Source organism: Ranitomeya imitator, chromosome 2 (genome assembly GCF_032444005.1).
Source record: "Ranitomeya imitator isolate aRanImi1 chromosome 2, aRanImi1.pri, whole genome shotgun sequence".
Classification (NCBI taxonomy): Eukaryota; Metazoa; Chordata; class Amphibia; order Anura; family Dendrobatidae; genus Ranitomeya; species Ranitomeya imitator.
Window position 1 is genome coordinate 373,866,286 of NC_091283.1, and position 23,618 is coordinate 373,889,903.

The 23,618-nt window shown below is 42.2% G+C and overlaps 1 protein-coding gene across 1 annotated transcript in view; it reads right to left on the reverse strand.

The window, feature by feature from the left end:
* Positions 1-23,618, reverse strand: part of LOC138666609 (zinc finger protein 585A-like) — a 72,071-nt gene that overhangs the window by 38,824 nt on the left and 9,629 nt on the right. The window contains exons 2-5 of the mRNA XM_069754806.1: positions 22,012-22,164; positions 21,756-21,884; positions 21,549-21,672; positions 2,471-3,629 (exon numbers count right to left, since the gene is read on the reverse strand). Of these exons, the coding sequence (XP_069610907.1) occupies positions 2,471-3,629; positions 21,549-21,672; positions 21,756-21,884; positions 22,012-22,089 (1,490 nt within the window). The 5' untranslated portion in view covers positions 22,090-22,164. The remainder of the gene's footprint in view (positions 1-2,470; positions 3,630-21,548; positions 21,673-21,755; positions 21,885-22,011; positions 22,165-23,618) is intronic.

Sequence of the window (23,618 nt, forward strand, 5' to 3'; positions counted from 1 at the left end):
AAATTCCTCCAGAGCATTGTAAAAGACTCATTGCCAGTTATCACAAACGCTTGATTGCAGTTGTTGCTGCTAAGGGTGGCCCAATCAGTTATTATGTTTAGGGGGCAATCACTTTTTCACACAGGGCCCTGTAGGTTTGGTTCAACCAGTTATGTTTAGGGGGCAATGACTTTTTTTTTTTTTACACAGGGCCCTGTAGATTTGGCTCAACCAGTCATTATGTTTAGGGGGCAATCACTTTTTCACACAACTGTGTATATTATATATGTGTGTGTGTGTATATATATATATATATATATATATATGTGTATATATATATATATATATATATACACACATACTAACACAAATGTGTTATGGAGATGGGATATGTTAATAAAAAGTGTTTGGTAATGAACTTACTTGTGAACCTGGAAAAGTCAGTGTTTATGTCACTCTATCCCTGATTTCTGCCTCTCCATAAGGGAGCAGCAGCAATTCAGGGGCTCGCATGGACATAAGGCCTCTGTGCAAGAACAGAATATGAGCCCATTGCAGTCCAATAATGCGTCTGTGACAAAAGCTGTCCCCTTACGTCTTGGGCCCCTGTGAGGCTGCACAGGTTGCACTAATTGTGTGTCCACCCCTGTAAGTTCATCTCCACCAGCTAGTTTAGAGAAATGGCAGTTAGAGATTTAACAAAGAAAAGCATGTGAAAAAAGGAAACAAGTCATGTAAGGGCTAGAAAGTGTTACCCCTCATGGACACACACAACAGCTTATTGTAAAAAGTCATCTGGAATGACATGTACACATTGAGGAGTAAATGCACTTCAATGTTTTATAATAATAATAAAAGTGAAGTAACTTTGTACATTTTATTTAAGAAAAATTATTTTCCCACAATAGACTCCTTTTGTTCTGGCACTGAGCATTCCCTCTTAAAATGGAAACCTCACCCAATTTTTGATGTTGAACTGGGCACACAATGTAATAATGGTTGTAGAGCAGAATAAAGTAGGTGTTATCAGATAGTTTTCAATGGTGGCGGTCACTTCTTCTCCCTGTACGAGTTGCCCAATCATAGATGCATATTAGTTTACACTGGGCACGTCTATTTCTTCTCCCTTTATAAGTTGACCAATTAAAGATGTTTATAGTTGCTTTTTGTACCTTAATAAAGTACTGTTACATACTGTAAATGCAAGTGTGTGAAGAATTTTGGAACTATATGCAATGGAATAAATATTTTTCTATGCAAGATAATTTTTACAAGTAAAACTAGAGTGAAGGAATGGATATATAGAAGACTTTCTGTCCAGCGTTAAGAACGTAGTACGGTTAAAACAAGTAATGTCTACATCAGTAATCATTTTCAAGAAGAAAAATTTACCTAAAAAAATTCTACCTGGAATTTATAGACTAATTTTCCCTTTGCAAAATGGCTACCAGCTTTCCTCGAACTCATAACTGTCATAATATGTAAAGAGTTAAGAAAAATAGTCCCAAAACACAAGCATATACTGTATTGTGTACTAATGATTGGTAAATGCAACATCTGCATAGGTGACTGATATTCCGGTCTCTGCATCTGTTGCTGGGTGGCACCGTGCTCTTGTGACGGTTTACAGTTCTAGTTTTGTGTCCTCTGGGACTTGTAGTTCCATTGAGGCTAGGAGATTGAGAGTTAACTTCTGTCAGTGTTTGCTCCCTGCTGTGTGGCCTCGGTGGGGCTGAAAGCTATTTAAGCTCCTGATATACTGCAGTCCACTGCCAATTATAATCTGTCTTGCTTCTGAAAACTAGTTTGCCTTGTTGTATTCCAAGTAGTTATTGCTGATTTTGACCTCAGTTCATTTTTTGTCTATTCTTTTTTTTTAACGATTTATTCCCTACACCAACCTACTGGTCCTGACCCGACCACCAGACCATTCTCTTGCCTCTTATTCACTGAAGACACGAGCCCTTGTTTGGAAGCAATCCAGTGGACCCCATTGTAAGACAAGATCACTGTGCAGGGTGAAGGTTGTGGTTCTTGTGGAATCTGCCAAACAAGTCTGGCCAAGGTAGCTTTTTCCGAGGCTGCAGAATCTGACAGATGTAACAGTAACAAATTTTGTGATGTATATATTTATATATGTCTTTTTGAAAGTGCTTCACCGTGAAACACGCAGTAGTTTGTCTAGTTTTCCATTCTATTTCCACCATTTATAATCAGGTCATCTGTGATCCTTATTTATTAAATTGTGACTCATTTAATAAAAGTCAGTGTGTGAGACTTATATGATCCACACTATTTCTTGGATTTGGTGTCTTTATGAATATGGCTATGTCCCTGTGTGAATTTTTGGACCTCAACAAAGACCGGCTGTCGACAAACACATTTTCCTCATTCTGAACATTCAAAATAATTATTTCCCATATAAATTTTCTGGTGTATACGATGTTATATCTGCATAAAACATTTCTTACATGTATAAGAATATTATTGCTTCTCCCTTGCATGATTTCTTAGATGTACATAAAGATTTGATTTGTTGTTAAAACATTTCCCACATTCAGAACATGGAAATGGTTTCTCCCCTGTGTGAGTTCTCACATGTATAGTAAGACTTGATTTCTGGTGATAACTTATCCCACATTCAAAACACGAATATGGTCTCTCCCCTGTGTGAATTCTCTGATGTGTAGTAAGATTTGATCTTGTGATAAAACATTTCCCACATTCCGAACATGAAAATGGTTTCTCCCCTGTGTGAGATCTCTGATGTGATATTAGAGTAGATTTATCTGTAAAACATTTCCCACATTCTGAACATGAAAATGGCTTCTCTCCTGTGTGAGTTCTCTGATGTTTAGCAAGGTCTGATTTCTGAAACCAACGTTTGCCACATTCTGAACATAAAAATGGTTTCTCTTCTATGTAAGGTTTCTGATATTTAACTTGCGATTTTTTGGTAAAACATACCCCATCTTGTGAACTTGTAAGTGGCTTCTCCCCTGTGTGACTGCTCTGATGAGCAATAAGATCCGATTTCAGGGTAAAACATTTCCCACATTCAGGACATAAATATATCTTCTCCCCTATGTGACTTCTCTGATGTGCAACAAGGTCTAATTGCTGGTTAAAACCTTTCCCACATTCTGAACATGTAAATGGCTTTACCTCTGTGTGAATTATCTGATGTGTAATAAGTTCTGATTTCTCGCTAAAACATTTCTCGCATTCTGCACATGAATATGGCTTCTCCCCTGTGTGACTGCTCTCATTTTTAACAAGATTTGATTTCCGGTTAAAACACTTATCACATTCAGAAGATAAATATGGTTTCTCCCCTGTCAACAAGTCAACACAAGTTGATTTTCGAGTGTAAAATTTGCCACATTCTGAACATAAATATAGTTTCTCCACTTTTTGAGTATATAGTTCAACACACGTTCTGTTTCTGTGACTTTTACTTTGATTAACAATATGTAATGAATCAGAAGCCAGGAGCGGTTGATGATTAGATGCTAGATCTTTCCTAATGAGAGCTGATGGTATATCTGGGATAATGGCACGTCCTTCATATGTATCTTGTATGATATCACCATCATCTGCTTTAAAATCTGAAGATAACACACATTCCTCTGAGCTTCTGATACAGTCACCTGCCAAGAAAAAAAAACAAGTTGCTGTTTTGTTTTCATTTTTAAATAATATGATTTTAAAGCACCACTCCAGAGTATTTTTTCTATTTCAGTACTGGTGTGGTGCTACTAATCTAAGTTCCCTGACCTTAGTAATATACTTAAAAGCTGCCATCTTCAGCACTGGTCTAGTCTCTCGTCATCATCTTGTGACCGCAACTTCTGACTGACCGGAAGTCAGAGGTTACTGCCACAAGGTCTCAATGTAAGTATGAGAGCCTCGTTCTGGCTCTCAGACTTACATTGAGTTGTAACCTCCAGATAACTCCAGAAAACACTGGAGCGAACCAGCAGGTCACAATGTGAGGGAGGGTGAATGGAGCGATGTGGATAAAAAAAAATGAAGACTGAGTCTGATAAGTATGTGTCTAGGTTCAGGGAACTTAGATTACAAGCACCACTCAAGGGCTGCAATATAATAAAAAGCTGGAGTGATGCTTTGAAAAGAATCTGTCAAGTCGGAAAATGCTATTTACTTGCAGATATTAATGTACTGTGCAGGTAAATAGTATTAAAATCCTGCTTACTTTACTAGAATCAAAGCTACTGGAAGAAAATTAGCTTATATTCACTGGTTTCAGTTATCCACTTGGTTTCAGTTATTGGGACATACGCGGAGCGCTTATAGTCTCCTCTCAATATAGTGTGAGTGGGCTGTAATCATTCCATGGCACCTTGACAGTTCGTTATACACACAACTACACACACTAAGGAATGATTTTAATGCTATATAGCTGAAAATTCTAAGTCTGCGGGTAAATAATGTTTTTCAACAGGACAGCTCCCTTTTAAAATTATACTGATATTTTAGAACATGTCTCTCTCCCTCTCTCTTTCATACATACAGTAAATATAAAAAAAAACACAGCAGGGAAAATATGTATTGAATACATCACCAATTTTCTAAGTAAATATACACTACCGTTCAAAAGTTTAGGGTCACTTAGAAATTTCCTTATTTTTGAAAGAAAAGCTGTTTTTTTCCAATGAAGCTAACATTAAATGATTCAGAAATACGCTCTATACATGGTTAATGTGGTAAATGACTATTCTAGCTGCAAACGTCTGGTTTGTAATGCAATATCTTCATAGGTGTATAGAGGCCCATTTCCAACAACCATCACTCCAGTGTTCATCTGGTACTTTGTGTTTGCTAACTTTGTAAGAAGGCTAATGGATGGTTAGAATACCCTTGAAAACCCTTGTGCAAGTATGTTAGCACAGCTGAAAACAGTTTGACTGATTAGAGAACCTATAAACCTAACCTTCCTTTGAGCTAGTTAAGAATCTGGAGCATTACAATTGTTGGTTCCATTAAACTCTCAAAATGGCCAGAAAAAAAGAACTTTCATGTGAAACTCGACAGTCTATTCTTGTTGTTAGAAATGAAGGCTATTCCATGCGAGAAATTGCCAAGAAACTGAAGATTTCCTACAATGGTGTGTACTACTCTGTTGTGAATTCTGTGGCTGAATTCACTCCTGTGGTCACAAGTGGTACTGCAGCTTCTGAGCTTCCTCCCTCAGGTGTTCTGGTGAGCTCGTTAACTGCTTCATTACTTAACTCCGCCTGATGCTGCTATCCTTGCTCCTTGTCAATGTTTCAGTGTTGGATCTGAGCTTCTCCTGATTGTTCCTGTGACCTGCTGCTCTGTATAGCTAAGTGCTTTTTGCTTTTTTGTTGCTTTTTTTCTGTCCAGCTTGTCTTTTGTTTTGCTGGAAGCTCTGAGACGCAAAGGGTGTACCGCCGTGCCGTTAGTTCGGCACGGTGGGGTTTTTTTTGCCCCCTTTGCGTGGTTTTGCTTTAGGGTTTTTTGTAGACTGCAAAGTTCGCTTTACTGTCCTCGCTCTGTCCTAGAATATCGGGCCCCACTTTGCTGAATCTATTTCATCCCTACGTTTTGTCTTTTCATCTTACTCACAGTCATTATATGTGGGGGGCTGCCTTTTCCTTTGGGGAATTTCTCTGGGGCAAGTCAGGCCTATTTTTCTATCTTCAGGCTAGCTAGTTTCTTAGGCTGTGCCGAGTTGCCTAGGTAGTTGTTAGGCGCAATCCACAGCCGCTTTTAGTTGTGTTTAGGATAGGATCAGGTGTGCAGTCTACAGAGTTTCCACGTCTCAGAGCTCGTTCTTGTATTTTTGGGTATTTGTCAGATCACTGTGTGCGCTCTGATCGCTAAGCACACTGTGTTTCTGGATTGCCTTCATAACACCTGTCATTAGCAAACATAACACTACTCCCTTCAGAGGACAGCACAAACAGGCTCTAACCAGAGAAGAAAGAGAAGTGGGAGGCCCCACTGCACAACTGAGCAACAAGACAAGTACATTAGAGTCTGTAGTTTGAGAAATCAACACCTCACAGGTCATCAACTGGCAGCTTTATTAAATAGTACATGCATTAAGGAATAGCAAGATGTGGTAATGTATGTAGCAGAGCTGTGCGTCTACTAGTGTGCATGTATTAGAGCTGTATGTGTGTGTAAATGTGAATGTAGCAAAGCTGTGTGTATGTAAATATGCATGTAGCCGATCTGTGTGTGTCTATATGTGTATATGTAGCAGAGCTATGTGTGTATAATACACATTGCAGAAATACACTATCAATAGATTTATTACTTCCCTATTCTAACCTAACACAATAAAATTAGTACTAATGACCCCTCTACTGTACACCAACTGGAAAGTTTTAATTAACAGGACAAATGTTTTTCCCATACATTTAAGATACACTTTAGAAAAGGGAGTCTGGCTTTAAATATGACTTTTTATAGCTGTCATAAATAAAATGGGGGCAATGTTCTTGTTTTTTTTTGTTGAAAAATCAGATGAGCAAGATTCATAAAAAGTTTATTCCGTAAAACAAATATAAACCACCCCCATCAATCAGCTTTTATCTGCTCTATCTGTGGATGGGTATAGACATATTTACTAGGTTTATTAATATTATGTTAGTGCAGGACAACATCTTTAACATAAAGAGTACAGAGTTAAAAAATAATATATCAAAGAGAAAAGATGACAATAAATTATATGAATAAAAGGGGAAAAACAAATAAAATTTCAAGGTTTACAGCCTGTAGAGCTTTTCTCCTTCTACGAGGTGTAGCACAGCAGTAGCACCCGATGCAGTGATGAGGCAGTGACCCAGCAAACTTCAAAGCAAAAGTCTCTTTAATGTTCAACTCATAAAAACACAGCACACAACATCCTCCGGGTCGCAGCTGGGAACCATATCCTCTGGATTGCAGCCAATAAACACACCAGTCCACCTCCGTGACCTGTTGCCGTGGGCGACTGCACCGTCGTATTAATGTTCAACTCACAGCACTACAAAGTACACGATATCCTCCGGATCGCAGCCGGGAACCATATCCTCTAGTTTGCAGCCGATAAACACCTTGTCAATGTTTCAGTGTTGGATCTGAACTTCTCCTGATTGTTCCTGTGACCTGCTGCTCTGTATAGCTAAGTGCTTTTTGCTTTTTTGTTGCTTTTTTTCTGTCCAGCTTGTCTTTTGTTTTGCTGGAAGCTCTGAGACGCAAAGGGTGTACCGCCGTGCCGTTAGTTCGGCACGGTGGGGTTTTTTTTGCCCCCTTTGCGTGGTTTTGCTTTAGGGTTTTTTGTAGACTGCAAAGTTCGCTTTACTGTCCTCGCTCTGTCCTAGAATATCGGGCCCCACTTTGCTGAATCTATTTCATCCCTACGTTTTGTCTTTTCATCTTACTCACAGTCATTATATGTGGGGGGCTGCCTTTTCCTTTGGGGAATTTCTCTGGGGCAAATCAGGCCTATTTTTCTATCTTCAGGCTAGCTAGTTTCTTAGGCTGTGCCGAGTTGCCTAGGTAGTTGTTAGGCGCAATCCACAGCCGCTTTTAGTTGTGTTTAGGATAGGATCAGGTGTGCAGTCTACAGAGTTTCCACGTCTCAGAGCTCGTTCTTGTATTTTTGGGTATTTGTCAGATCACTGTGTGCGCTCTGATCGCTAAGCACACTGTGTTTCTGGATTGCCTTCATAACACCTGTCATTAGCAAACATAACAGTACAAGGAGCCTAACTAATGATTCTCAATAGAGGGAAAGAAAAAGTTCAGACATCATTTTTTTTTTTTTCTGCTCTGTGTTCACTTTTTTTTTTTCCCCTAGACATTTGGGTGATTCTGGACACAGGTGTGGACATGGATATTCAGGGTCTGTGCTCTTCAATGGATAATCTCGTTATAAATGTACAAAAAATTCAAGATACTATTGATCAGAAATCTATGTTAGAACCAAGAATTCCTATTCCTGATTTGTTTTTTGGAGATAGAACTAAGTTTCTAAGTTTCAAAAATAATTGTAAGCTATTTCTGGCCTTGAAACCTCATTCTTCTGGTAATCCTATTCAACAGGTTTTGATTATTATTTCTTTTTTGCGCGACGACCCTCAAGACTGGGCATTTTCTCTTGCGCCAGGAGACCCTGCATTGAGTAGTGTCGATGCGTTTTTCCTGGCGCTCGGATTGCTGTACGATGAGCCTAATTCAGTGGATCAGGCTGAGAAAAATTTGCTGGCTTTGTGCCAGGGTCAGGATGATATAGAAGTATATTGTCAGAAATTTAGGAAATTGTCAGTACTCACTCAGTGGAATGAATCTGCGTTGGCAGCTTTGTTCAGAAAGGGTCTCTCTGAGGCTCTTAAGGATGTCATGGTGGGATTTCCTATGCCTGCTGGTTTGAATGAGTCTTTGTCTTTGGCCATTCAGATCGGTCGACGCTTGCGCGAGCGTAAATCTGTGCACCATTTGGCGGTACTGCCTGAGGTTAAACCTGAGCCTATGCAGTGCGATAGGACTATGACTAGAGTTGAACGGCAGGAATACAGACGTCTGAATGGTCTGTGTTTCTACTGTGGTGATTCCACTCATGCTATTTCTGATTGTCCTAAGCGCACTAAGCGGTCCGCTAGGTCTGCCGTCATTGGTACTGTACAGTCCAAATTCCTTCTGTCCATTACCTTGATATGCTCTTTGTCGTCGTTTTCTGTCATGGCGTTAGTGGATTCGGGCGCTGCCCTGAATCTGATGGATTTGGATTATGCTAAACGTTGTGGGTTTTTCTTGGAGCCTTTGCGGTGTCCTATTCCATTGAGAGGAATTGATGCTACACCTTTGGCCAAGAATAAACCTCAATACTGGGCCCAGCTGACCATGTGCATGGCTCCTGCACATCAGGAAGTTATTCGCTTTCTGGTGTTGCATAATCTGCATGATGTGGTCGTGTTGGGGTTGCCATGGCTACAAACCCATAATCCAGTATTGGATTGGAATTCCATGTCGGTATCCAGCTGGGGTTGTCAGGGGGTACATGGTGATGTTCCATTTTTGTCGATTTCGTCATCCACCCCTTCTGAGGTCCCAGAGTTCTTGTCTGATTATCAGGATGTATTTGAAGAGCCCAAGTCCGATGCTCTACCTCCGCATAGGGATTGTGATTGTGCTATCAATTTGATTCCTGGTAGTAAATTCCCTAAAGGTCGATTATTTAATTTATCCGTGCCCGAACACGCCGCTATGCGCAGTTATGTGAAGGAATCCCTGGAGAAGGGACATATTCGCCCATCGTCATCACCACTGGGAGCAGGGTTCTTCTTTGTAGCCAAGAAGGATGGTTCGCTGAGACCGTGTATTGATTACCGCCTTCTTAATAAGATCACTGTTAAATTTCAGTATCCCTTGCCATTGTTATCTGACTTGTTTGCTCGGATTAAGGGGGCTAGTTGGTTCACTAAGATAGATCTTCGTGGTGCGTATAATCTGGTGAGAATCAGGCAAGGAGATGAATGGAAAACTGCATTCAATACGCCCGAGGGTCATTTTGAGTATCTAGTGATGCCGTTCGGACTTGCCAATGCTCCATCTGTGTTTCAGTCTTTTATGCATGACATCTTCCGTGAGTATCTGGATAAATTCCTGATTGTTTACTTGGATGACATTTTGATCTTCTCAGATGATTGGGAGTCTCATGTGAAGCAGGTCAGAATGGTTTTTCAGGTCCTGCGTGCTAACTCTTTGTTTGTGAAGGGATCAAAGTGTCTCTTCGGTGTGCAGAAAGTTTCATTTTTGGGGTTCATCTTTACCCCTTCTACTATCGAGATGGATCCAGTTAAGGTCCAAGCCATCCAGGATTGGATTCAGCCGACATCTCTGAAAAGTCTGCAAAAGTTCCTGGGCTTTGCTAATTTTTATCGTCGCTTCATCTGTAATTTTTCTAGCATTGCCAAACCATTGACCGATTTGACCAAGAAGGGTGCTGATTTGGTTAATTGGTCTTCTGCTGCTGTGGAAGCTTTTCAGGAGTTGAAGCGTCGTTTTTGTTCTGCCCCTGTGTTGTGTCAGCCAGATGTTTCTCTTCCGTTCCAGGTCGAGGTTGATGCTTCTGAGATTGGAGCAGGGGCGGTTTTGTCACAGAGAGGTTCTGATTGCTCAGTGATGAAACCATGTGCTTTCTTTTCCAGGAAGTTTTCGCCCGCTGAGCGTAATTATGATGTGGGCAATCGAGAGTTGCTGGCCATGAAGTGGGCATTCGAGGAGTGGCGTCATTGGCTTGAAGGAGCTAAGCATCGCGTGGTGGTATTGACTGATCATAAGAACTTGACTTATCTCGAGTCTGCCAAGCGCTTGAATCCTAGACAGGCCCGTTGGTCGTTATTTTTTGCCCGCTTCGACTTTGTGATTTCGTACCTTCCGGGCTCTAAAAATGTGAAGGCGGATGCTCTGTCTAGGAGTTTTGTGCCCGACTCTCCGGGTTTATCTGAGCCAGCGGGTATCCTCAAGGAAGGAGTCATTGTGTCTGCCATCTCCCCTGATTTGCGGCGGGTGCTGCAAAAATTTCAGGCGAATAAACCTGATCGTTGTCCAGCAGAGAAACTGTTCGTCCCTGATAGGTGGACTAATAAACTTATCTCTGAACTTCATTGTTCGGTGTTGGCTGGTCATCCTGGAATCTTTGGTACCAGAGAGTTAGTGGCTAGATCCTTCTGATGGCCATCTCTGTCACGGGATGTACGTACTTTTGTGCAGTCCTGTGGGATTTGTGCTAGGGCTAAGCCCTGCTGTTCTCGTGCCAGTGGGTTGCTTTTGCCCTTGCCGGTCCCAAAGAGGCCTTGGACACATATTTAGATGGATTTCATTTCTGACCTTCCCGTTTCTCAAAAGATGTCAGTCATTTGGGTGGTCTGTGATCGCTTTTCTAAAATGGTCCATCTAAATTGCCTTCCTCCTCTGATTTGGTACCTTTGTTCTTTCAGCATGTGGTTCGGTTGAATGGCATTCCTGAGAATATTGTTTCTGACAGAGGTTCCCAGTTTGTTTCAAGGTTTTGGCGAGCCTTTTGTGGTAGGATGGGCATTGACCTATCCTTTTCCTCGGCTTTCCATCCTCAGACTAATGGCCAGACCGAACGAACCAATCAGACCTTGGAAACATATCTGAGATGTTTTGTTTCTGCAGACCAGGATGATTGGGTGTCCTTTTTGCCGTTGGCTGAGTTCGCCCTTAATAATCGGGCCAGCTCGGCTACCTTGGTTTCTCCATTTTTTTGCAATTCTGGGTTCCATCCTCGTTTCTCTTCAGGACAGGTTGAGTCTTCGGACTGTCCTGGTGTGGATTCTGTGGTGGATAGGTTGCAGCAGATCTGGACTCAGGTAGTGGACAATTTGATCTTGTCCCAGGAGAAGGCTCAACTTTTCGCTAATCGCAGACGCCGTGTGGGTCCCCGACTTCGTGTTGGGGATCTGGTTTGGTTATCTTCTCGTCATATTCCTATGAAGGTTTCCTCTTCTAAATTTAAACCTCGTTTTATTGGTCCGTATAGGATTTCTGAGGTTCTCAATCCTGTGTCTTTTCGTTTGACCCTCCCAGACTCCTTTTCCATACATAATGTATTCCATAGGTCGTTGTTGCGGAGATACGTGGCACCTATGGTTCCATCTGTTGAGCCTCCTGCCCCGGTTTTGGTGGAGGGGGAATTGGAGTATATTGTGGAGAAGATTTTGGATTCTCGTGTTTCTAGACGGAAACTCCAGTATCTGGTTAAATGGAAGGGTTATGCTCAGGAAGATAATTCCTGGGTTTTTGCCTCTGATGTTCATGCTTCCGATCTTGTTCGTGCCTTTCATGCGGCTCATCCTGGGGGCTCTGGTGAGGGTTCGGTGACCCCTCCTCAAGGGGGGGTACTGTTGTGAATTCTGTGGCTGAATTCACTCCTGTGGTCACAAGTAGTACTGCAGCTTCTGAGCTTCCTCCCTCAGGTGTTCTGGTGAGCTCGTTAACTGCTTCATTACTTAACTCCGCCTGATGCTGCTATCCTTGCTCCTTGTCAATGTTTCAGTGTTGGATCTGAGCTTCTCCTGATTGTTCCTGTGACCTGCTGCTCTGTATAGCTAAGTGCTTTTTGCTTTTTTGTTGCTTTTTTTCTGTCCAGCTTGTCTTTTGTTTTGCTGGAAGCTCTGAGACGCAAAGGGTGTACCGCCGTGCCGTTAGTTCGGCACGGTGGGTTTTTTTTTGCCCCCTTTGCGTGGTTTTGCTTTAGGGTTTTTTGTAGACTGCAAAGTTTGCTTTACTGTCCTCGCTCTGTCCTAGAATATCGGGCCCCACTTTGCTGAATCTATTTCATCCCTACGTTTTGTCTTTTCATCTTACTCACAGTCATTATATGTGGGGGGCTGCCTTTTCCTTTGGGGAATTTCTCTGGGGCAAGTCAGGCCTATTTTTCTATCTTCAGGCTAGCTAGTTTCTTAGGCTGTGCCGAGTTGCCTAGGTAGTTGTTAGGCGCAATCCACAGCCGCTTTTAGTTGTGTTTAGGATAGGATCAGGTGTGCAGTCTACAGAGTTTCCACGTCTCAGAGCTCGTTCTTGTATTTTTGGGTATTTGTCAGATCACTGTGTGCGCTCTGATCGCTAAGCACACTGTGTTTCTGGATTGCCTTCATAACACCTGTCATTAGCAAACATAACACTACTCCCTTCAGAGGACAGCACAAACAGGCTCTAACCAGAGAAGAAAGAGAAGTGGGAGGCCCCGCTGCACAACTGAGCAACAAGACAAGTACATTAGAGTCTGTAGTTTGAGAAATCAACACCTCACAGGTCATCAACTGGCAGCTTCATTAAATAGTACATGCAAAACGCCAGTGTCAACGTCTGCAGTGAAGAGGCGACTCCGGGATGCTGGCCTTCAGGGCAGAGTAGCAAAGAAAAAGCCAAATCTGAGACTGGCTAATAAAAGGAAAAGATTAATATGGGCAAAAGAACACATACATTGGACAGAGGAAGATTGGAAAAAAGTGTTACGGACAGACAAATCCAAGTTTGAGGTGTTTGGATCACACATAAGAACATTTGTGAGATGCAGAACAACTGAAAAAATGCTACAAGAGTGCCTGATGCCATCTGTCAAGCATGGTGGAGGTAATGTGATGGTTTGGGTTTGCTTTGGTGCTGGTAAAGTGGGAGATTTGTACAAGGTAAAAGGGATTTTGAATAAGGAAGGCTATCATTCCATTTTGCAACGCTGTGCCATAACCTGTGGACAGCGCTTGATTGGAGCCAATTTCATCTTACAACAGGACAATGACCCAAAGCACACCTCCAAATTATGCAAGAACTATTTAGGGAAGAAGCAGGCAGTTGGCATTCTATCTGTAATGGAGTGAACAGCACAGTCACCAGATCTCAACCCCATTGAGCTGTTGTGGGAGCAGCTTGACCGTATGGTACACAAAAAGTGCCCATCAAGCCAAACCAACTTGTGGGAGGGGCTTCTGGAAGAATGGAGTGAAATTTCTTCAGATTACCTCACCAAATTAACTGCTAGAATGCCAAAGGTCTGCAATGCTGTAATTGCTGCAAAGGGAGCATTCTTTAACAAAAGCAAAGTTTGAAAATTATTTCAAATAAAAAAATTTTTTTCGAACCTTGTCCATGTCTGGACTAGATTTTCAATTAATTTGGCAACTCATTTGATTAATAAAAGTATGAGTTTTCATGGAAAACACAAAATTGTCTGGGTGACCCTAAACTTTTGAACGGTAGTGTATATTTACTATTGACATAAAATGCTCACCAGATGTCAATAACAACCTTCCAATCCACGCAGGCAAGGAAATCAAACCATTGATGTCCATAAATTAAGTAATGTATAATAATGAAAAATGACAGAGAAAAAGTATTGAACACATGAAGCAAGAGAGGTGCAAAAAGCCATGAAGAGTCCTGACACCAATAGAAATCTATTAGTAATTAGAAAGTAATCCTGCTACTTAGTGAAAAACAATATAATCTGGTTCAACTGATGGCCTATAAAAAGGTGTCTCATTACCAAGGTGCCTCACAAGAAACATCTCATGATGGGTAAAACTAGTGAGCGGTCTCAAGACTTTTGCAACCTTATTATTGCAAAACATATTGATGACACTGACAGAAGAATTTCTAAACTGCTGAAGGTTCGAATGAGTACTGATGGGGCCATAATCCAGAAGTGTAAAAAATGTTATTTCATTATAAAACCAGCCATGACCAGGTGCTCCCTGCAAGATTTCAGACAGAGGAGTGAAGAGTTGTCCAACAGACAAGGAATACCTGTTTAGAGCTACAAAAAGACCTGGAATCAGCAGGTAAAATTGTTTAAAAAAAAAAGTAATGCACTCAAACTCCATGGCCTATATGCACACTCACCAAGCAAGACTCCATTGCTGAGCAAAAAGCATCTTCAAGCTTGTCTAAAGTTTGCTGAAAATCATTTAGACAAACATGTGAAATACTGGGAGAGTATAGTCTGGTCAGATGAGACCAAAACTGAACTCTTTGGATGCCATAATACCAACCATGTTTGTAGGCGAAAAGGCACTACACATATCGGCAAAAACACCTTACCAACATTGAAGTTTGGAAGTGGAAACATCATGGTGTGGGGCTGTTTTCAGCATACGGCACTGGCAATCTTCATATAATTGAAGGAAGGATGAAGGGACAAATGAACAGAGAAACTGTTGATAAAAATCTGCTGCCATCAACCAGGATGATGAAGATGAAACGAGGGTGGACATTTCAGCAAGACAATGATCCCAAACACAAAGTCATGGAATCTCTCAATTGGTTTCACAGAAAGAAAATAAAGCTGATAGAATGGCCCAGCCAATCTCCTAACCATAATCCAATAGAAAATATATGGAAGGAACTAAAGCTCAGAGTTCATAGGAGCCAATGGAACCTTCAGGATTTGAAGAGTGTATGGAACAATGGGTCAGTAATGCATGCAACTAGTTCCTCTATACAGGAGGCGTCTTGAAGCTGTCATCACCAACAAAGGCTTTTGTATGAAGTATTAATTAAATTTCAGTAAGAATGTTCAATACATTTTCCTTATGTCATTCCTCATTACTACCATAATTTATGGACATCTCTGGTTTGATTTCTATGCCTGTGAGGACTGGGTGCATTGTTACCGACATCTGGTGAGAATTTAATTTCAATAGCACCTTTAGAAATATATTTACTTAGAAAATTGGTGATATGTTCAATACTTATTTCACTACTGTGTATACCATATTTTTTGAACTATTAGATGCACTTTTTAACCAGAAAAACTATTGCTAAAAAGTTTGTGCATCTTACAATTTGGAGGCATCTACCTGTGATGTAGAAGAACGCTGACATAAAGTCCTTCCTGAACACAGAGAGAACTGAACTCCCTTGTCCTGCAACACAGTGATCATTGCAGAGCAAGAAAGGATGCAGCCAGGACCTGCATAGAGGCTGCACAGGCTGAGCAGCTAAAGGACCTTCCACTAGATTAACTCAAGGACTTTTCAGGTCATGTGATCAGTCACATTCCATTAAGGAATAGCAAGATGTGGTAATGTATGTAGCAGAGCTGTGCGTCTACTAGTGTGCATGTATTAGAGCTGTATGTGTGTGTAAATGTGAATGTAGCAAAGCTGTGTGTATGTAAATATGCATGTAGCCGATCTGTGTGTGTCTATATGTGTATATGTAGCAGAGCTATGTGTGTATAATACACATTGCAGAAATACACTATCAATAGATTTATTACTTCCCTATTCTAACCTAACACAATAAAATTAGTACTAATGACCCCTCTACTGTACACCAACTGGAAAGTTTTAATTAACAGGACAAATGTTTTTCCCATACATTTAAGATACACTTTAGAAAAGGGAGTCTGGCTTTAAATATGACTTTTTATAGCTGTCATAAATAAAATGGGGGCAATGTTCTTGTTTTTTTTTGTTGAAAAATCAGATGAGCAAGATTCATAAAAAGTTTATTCCGTAAAACAAATATAAACCACCCCCATCAATCAGCTTTTATCTGCTCTATCTGTGGATGGGTATAGACATATTTACTAGGTTTATTAATATTATGTTAGTGCAGGACAACATCTTTAACATAAAGAGTACAGAGTTAAAAAATAATATATCAAAGAGAAAAGATGACAATAAATTATATGAATAAAAGGGGAAAAACAAATAAAATTTCAAGGTTTACAGCCTGTAGAGCTTTTCTCCTTCTACGAGGTGTAGCACAGCAGTAGCACCCGATGCAGTGATGAGGCAGTGACCCAGCAAACTTCAAAGCAAAAGTCTCTTTAATGTTCAACTCATAAAAACACAGCACACAACATCCTCCGGGTCGCAGCTGGGAACCATATCCTCTGGATTGCAGCCAATAAACACACCAGTCCACCTCCGTGACCTGTTGCCGTGGGCGACTGCACCGTCGTATTAATGTTCAACTCACAGCACTACAAAGTACACGATATCCTCCGGATCGCAGCCGGGAACCATATCCTCTAGTTTGCAGCCGATAAACACGCCAGTCCACCTCCGAGACCACAAGTGAGAGACTGCACCGCTGTGGGTGCAAGGCCTTCCAGCTGCCTTGGTCGTTTGGCTCTGCTGGCCTGTGTTGCCTCGCACAGGGGAGCTCTGCAGAGCCTCCTGCTCTGTACTTCTCCAAACACCAAACTGACTCTGAACCTGACACACCCAAACTTGGAAATCCAGGAGTACCCGACCGCGGAGGTTATTATTTCTACATTGTGTGGGGATATTAAACATGTGATGGGAGTGGTGAAGACTAGTGATGAGCGAGTATACTCATTGCTTGGGTTTTCCCGAGCACGCTTAGGTGGTCTCCGAGTATTTGTAAGTGCTCGGAGATTTAGTTTTCATCGCCGCAGCTGAAAACCCGAGCAATGAGTATTCTCGCTCATCACTAGTGAAGACCCTTCCATATGGGGCTGTATTGGGAAGAGACTTGCCCCTGTTCTGGGCCCTGTGGGAAACCAGGGAACCTTCTCAAGGTAAATGTTGTTCCGGGCATAGAACCCGAAGATCCTGAGTCAGGGATACCTGCCATAGGGATCGCCAACCTAGGGACAGAGTGTAACCCCTACAGGTTCCCCCTAGAGGCTGTGGCAGGAGAGGTTGTGGAGACCCCACTGAACCCCGAGCTGGAAATGTCCCCTGGTAAGTTCGGGACAGTGCAGTTCTAGGGTCCCCCGCAAAGACACAGGTATAAAAACGCACATATAAAAAGAAAGCCTTGAGAAATCAGGAAGGTGTGGTCACAGAGGCGACTAGGGACGTACGCACGAGGAACCCTCTGGCACTGGCCAAGGATGTGGCTGGGGGTCAGGGTAACATGGATAGAGCTTCTCGCTAGACAGCAGCATCGGGAGGCTCTGGTTCAGGTGCGAAGTGGTACAGATGTATGCCCAAAGTTGCTGTGGTGAACCTCGGCGTTTCGGTGGGACGTAGTCACCAAGGCACGTGTTTGGGTACGGAGGAATCGGTACCAAGTGCCTGAAGGCAGGTACTTAGGTCGCAGGATGAGTTGCGGGGTTAGTGAACCCCAAATAAACAAGGTCGAGACAACCCAAAACTGGCCCAAATATACTGTTAGTCAGGAAAGTGGGTGTGTCTTCTGCAACAGAGAACGGGGAGGTGGGTGACCACGTAACAAAGTATGGAGGAGAAATGCAAAGTGGAGTGATGCTTGCGTCAACCAATGGTTCCAGTCACTACTTTGGTTTCTCAGTACATTGTCAGGTGGTGGTGTCACAGGGTCACGCGGATGCCCTGTCACGCTCCCATGTGGAGTGACAAGTGTTCAACCCCACAGGTTTGAACAGAGGGGGGATATGTGAGGCAGTGACCGGTGTTACATGTTGGGGTCGCTGTGTGTTCCCCCCAGGATGTGCACGAAGGTGTATTGAGGCCATGGGAGTGCATTGCAGTCACAGGTGTAGCTGTGATTGCAGTGCAGAATAAAAGTGAGTATTGGTCCTGGGCATGCTATGTGTCCAGGGCAGATTTAAGAAAACTTGCTCTGGGCTTCTGTGTTTTGAAAAGGACTACAGAATAGTAGTGGTTTTGAGGTGCAGTTGGGCTCTGATGGCTTTGTAAGTTGTGGCCTCTGTTCACACGGGACGCATTACAGTTAGCGCTGGTCAGCCCGCCACATGGCGTTACTAATAGGCTAGGATCCAGTTGCTGTGCATACTCTGTGTGAACACTGCTGCAGATTATTTATTTGCACTGGTGTGCCAAGCAGCCATTCCCTGATTGTAGGCTGGCTGTCTTATTTGGTATTATCACACCTGTGTAGTCGCCATCTTTACTTGGGCCCACTGCACCATGAGAGTGCATTTGATTTGAGGCCTAGACAGGTAAGCACCTTTGCCTGTTTTTCTGTGGTGTTTTTTCTAGAATAGTGGAGGTTTTTTCCTCCTTCTTTTCCTCCTGTTGTAGTTTTTGAGAATAGTAGTGGTGCAGTCCCTTTTATTCCTAGCTGGGTTTTCCATGTGGCTGAAGGCCACAGATTCTAGTTAAAAATCCTGCAAAAGGGTTTGGGTGTGTCAGGTTCAGAGTCAGTGTCAGTTTGGTGTTTGAAGGACTACAGAACAGGAGGCTCTGCAGAGCTCTACCTTTGTGAGGCAACACAGGCCAGCAGAGCCCAACAGCCAAGGCAGCTGGAAGGCCTGGCACTGACAGTGTACACAGCGGTGCAGTCGCCCACGGCAACTGGTCTCGAAGGTGGACTGGATATCATTCCCAGCTGCGATCCGTAGGATATCGTGCACTGTGTTTTTGTGAGTTGAACATTAAAGGGAATCTTTCATCTCAAATTGGCGGGCTATGTAAATGCCCTGTGTTCGGTCAGATGGGCGGTTTTAAGTCTTCTTTCCTCCACCCCATCCTTCCTCACTGTCTGAAATATTTTCGGGAATTTGAGTAGGTGTCCTCCATAGTTTGCGAGTGTGCAATGCAATCTTGTCTGGCGCACGCGCAGTATGCTTTGCCCATCTGTGGGCAAAGCCAAAAAGCATTACTGCGCACTATGTCTCGGAACACAGCAAAATACTACCAGCACATAGTGCGCAAACTATGGAGGACACCTACTCAAATTCCCGAAAATATTGCAGACAGCGGGGAAGGATGGGGTGAAGGAAAGAAGACAAAACACCGCCCATCTGACCGAACACAGGGCATTTACATAGCCAGCCAATTTGAGTTGACAGATTCCCTGTAACCCCTTCATGACCTTGGGATTTTTCGTTTTTCCGTGTTCGTTTTTCACTCCCCTCCTTCCCAGAGCCATAAGTTTTTTGTTTTTTCGTCAATTTGGCCATGTGAGGGCTTATTTTTTTGCGGGACAAGTTGTACTTTTGAACGACATCATTGGTTTTAGCATGTCGTGTACTAGAAAACGGGGAAAAAATTCTAAGTGCTGTGAAATTGCAAAAAAAGTGCAATCCCACACTTGTTTTTCGTTTGGCTTTTTTGCTAGGTTCACTAAATGCTAAAACTGACCTGACATTTTGATTCTCCAGGTCAGTACGAGTTCATAGACACCTAACATGACTAGGTTATTTTTTACCTAAGTGGTGAAAAAAAATTCCAAACTTTGCTAAAAAAAAAAAATTGCGCCATTTTCCGATACTCATAGCGTCTCCATTTTTCATGATCTGGGGTCGGTTGAGGGCTTATTTTTTGAGTGCCGAGATGACGTTTTTAATGATAGCATTTTGGTGCAGATACGTTCTTTTGATCGCCTGTTATTGCATTTTAATGCAATGTCGCGGCGACCCAAAAAAACGCAATTCTGGCGTTTCGAATTTTTTTCTCGCTACGCCGTTTAGCGATCAGGTTAATGCTTTTTTTTAATTGATAGATCGGGCGATTCTGAACGCGGTGATACCAAATATGTGTAGATTTGATTTTTTTTTGGTTTATTTTGATTGGGGCGAAAGGGGGGTGATTTAAACGTTTATATATTTTTTTTTTTTCACATTTTTTTTTTTTTTACTTTTGCCATGCTTCAATAGCCTCCATGGGAGGCTAGAAGCAGGCACAGCACGATCGCCTCTGCTACATAGCAGCGATCTGATGTTCGCTGCTATGTAGCAGAAAATCAGGTGTGCTGTGAGCGCCGATCACAGGGTGGCGCTCACAGCTACAGGCGATCAGTAACCATAGAGGTCTCAAGGACCTCTATGGTTACAATGTACAAGCATCGCCGACCTCTGATCATGTGACGGGGGTCGGCGATGCCGTCATTTCCGGCCGCCCGGCCGGAAGCTGTAGTTAAATGCCGCTGTCTGCGTTTGACAGCGGCATTTAACTAGTTAATAGGTGCGGGCAGATCGCGATTCTGCCCGCGCCTATTACGGGCACATGTCAGCTGTTCAAAACAGCTGACATGTCCCGGCTTTGATGCGGGCTCACCGCCGGAGCCCGCATCAAAGCGGGGCTTCTGACCTCGGACGTACTATCCCGTCCGAGGTCAGAAAGGGGTTAAAGAGACTTTTGCTTTGAACTTTGCTGGGTTAGTGCCTCATCACATATTAATTCCATCATGTCTGCATTAGGTACTGCTTAATGATATTTTAGGGGAGGGCTGTTGGACATGGGGACTGGCATTATTGGGTGTCATGTACGAGGTTGTATGTATTGACTGTATGAATATGTGATTCTTTAGCTGCCGTTAAATCTTTTCTGTGCCACTTCACAATATCGATCAGAAATAAGTTGCTGACACGAATATTCTCAGGACTTGAACTGTTTTGCTGATCTGCCATCTTCTTATTAAAGTGGTTTCAATGGATATTGGTGGTACATAATACACCTTTGTATGATTCTAATGGCTGTACTGTTTATATTTTTCGCGTGTTAAAAAACGAAAAATAAAGCTTTTTTTTTTCAAAAAAACTATATACTAAAATACAAATTTTAAAAAAAAGTTCAAGAAAAATTAAAATCTAAAAGTGCATATTGTAGGAATGCCAGGTAAACTGGGTTAAATCCTAGCTCTGCAGGTCTTGATTGGATGCGCTTGTCTAGCTTTGACTAAGAACCAGGACATGTGGTCACCTTGCTCTCTCGGAGTCAGCTGGGCAAACTGGTCAGAGTGGGTTGTGCTGGCACCAGGGAGAGACAAACTAGAGTCTTTCTAAAGGGGTCTGTACAGGGCCGCTTGTACTAAACTGCAAGCATCAGTAGCTACTATGGACAGTAGACTTTTTGTTTAACTCAACTTGGAATAACTCAGCCATATATAAGTAGCCAGGGTCTATTTTGTTTAGTTAGCACCTGGACAAGGCTATGGATTTTGTGTGCATGGTTTTTATCTTGGTGCTGTGCAACCCGTGGAAATAAATGTCTCATTGCTTTGAAACAAAAATCCAGTGCCCGAGTGGACGCTGCCTAAAGCTGAGCATGAATCCCTACAATATATACATTTTTGAATCATCCCATTTTTCCCAGTTTAAAAATAAAGAAATAAAAATATTTAAAAAAAAATACATGGAAAGTTACCTGATGATGTGAGGGGCTGGGGAACCTCCATCATGACGTCCTTGTACAGATCTTTGTGTCCTTCTAAATACTCCCACTCCTCCATGGAGAAATAGATGGCGACATCCTGACACCTTATAGGAACCTGACACATACAATGATACCATCATCACCTCGATCCCTTTATAGCGTTACTGTATAATGTCCCAGCACTCCCAGCAGTGTCACCTCTCCAGTCAGCAGCTCAATCATCTTGCAAGCGAGTTCTCGGATCTTCTGGTTATTGATGTCCTCATGTATCTCAGACAAACGGGCCCGACAGCGCTCACTAGAGGTCTTCTTCACTACAGTGTAATCCTGGTTATGGAGAGACATTAATAAACCTCACTACAGACATTTCCAGAGTCCTCACCTCTCCAGTTCTGTCCATCTGTTATTCCTGTAGATAAGAATGATATAATGTGACATCATCAGAATCTCTCACCTCTCCAGTAACTCGGAAGAGAATCTCTAGGGTGAGATGTAACACTTTTTCCACTATCTTCTCCCAGTCCTTATCCATGCTTCACAGGTCAATAATGAGGAAAATTTTCTTATATAGAAGATCTCCACGTAAAGAATCCGATATTGTAGGGACCTGAATGGGAAGAAGAGGAGCCAATGTAACATCAAAGAATGCCAAGTAATAATACAAATACTGGAGATAATAAGGGGAACATATGAAGAGATGAAAGTAAAGATATATTCGTAATCTGAAGAACATGTAGATGACGTATTCTGTCATTTGTATTGACTAAAACATGATTTAAACATTTTATCAAGGTATCTCTTCCATGTCAGTGTCAAAACGATGTCACGTGAACTCAACGACCACTAGGTATATATAGGTAATGCCAATATGTACAGCACATAAATGCTATAGACCAATACTTCTCAGACTGTGAAGGATTTGGCTCAACTAGAAACTCCAAAGAAGAAACTTCCGTCGGGTGTAGAACATATGATCAAGTGATTATGATATCACCACGTGTCTTGAAGCCTTTCTAGCATCTGAAACTGCACTGAACATGCAAGATCCTAATGATCTATTGTGAAAAAATGATCATCTAATCATAGGACCCAGTGCAAGTCCAGACACTACAGAAGAATTACGGGAAATCAAATAGACTAGAGATGTTGGCTGACATTCTCCTTCCACATCTATTAACATCGCCCAGTATTGGAAGGATGGGAATAGGCAAAGTGGAAGACAAGATTACAAGTACTGTACACCTGGCTCACACTGCGTGCGTTACGGCTCATGTAAATGTATTTGCCAAACGGTCTGCACATGAACCGCTAATGCACGACTCTCCCGACCCGAGTGTGACAGTTTCATATATTTCTAAGAGGCTGTTTACTTGGGTCAGTTCGTGCATTGTGGTCCGAGATTGGACTGAAATCCCCGGATGTCTACATGAGCCTTTAGAAGTGAAATTGGCAAAGTAAACAGCATGGCTCTCTTGACTAATGAGCTGTACAACGTCTCCTAGGGGGCGCCAGGAAATGTCGGGATCACACTCAGTCGGAGCAGCCTTTGGAAGTGGGAAATCACCAGAAATAATACACAAGACACGTCTTGTATAGTGTATCACTGGGAAGTCTCTGAAGCACGCCTGCCTTCAAGGTGCTACCCCTTCTTTATATAGTTGTTAGTGGTTATACAAGTTTTGCATGTTTAAACAAAGAGACAAAACAGGAAAGAAAGAAAAGAAAAGAAAACAGTTTCGTGGGCGGCAGTTTCACAACAAACAGTACAAAGGCAATTCCACAGACAAGAAAAACAGGATTTCATACTATAGCTAAAATGTCCTTGAATGGACAGGTCAATGTTTATCACAAATTCTTTTTTTTTTTTTTTTTTTGTTCATTGAGGTAATCATTTTTGTTCTGCTCTTCACAATACTGCTAATGGCATGAAATTAACCAACGAAAAAACTGTAGGAGAGATCAGTGCAAATAGGGTCTTATCCATTGGATATTGAGGAAGATTATACTAACCTGATTGATCTCTTCACAAAGGAGTATAAATCTAGTAGAGATATCAGCTGA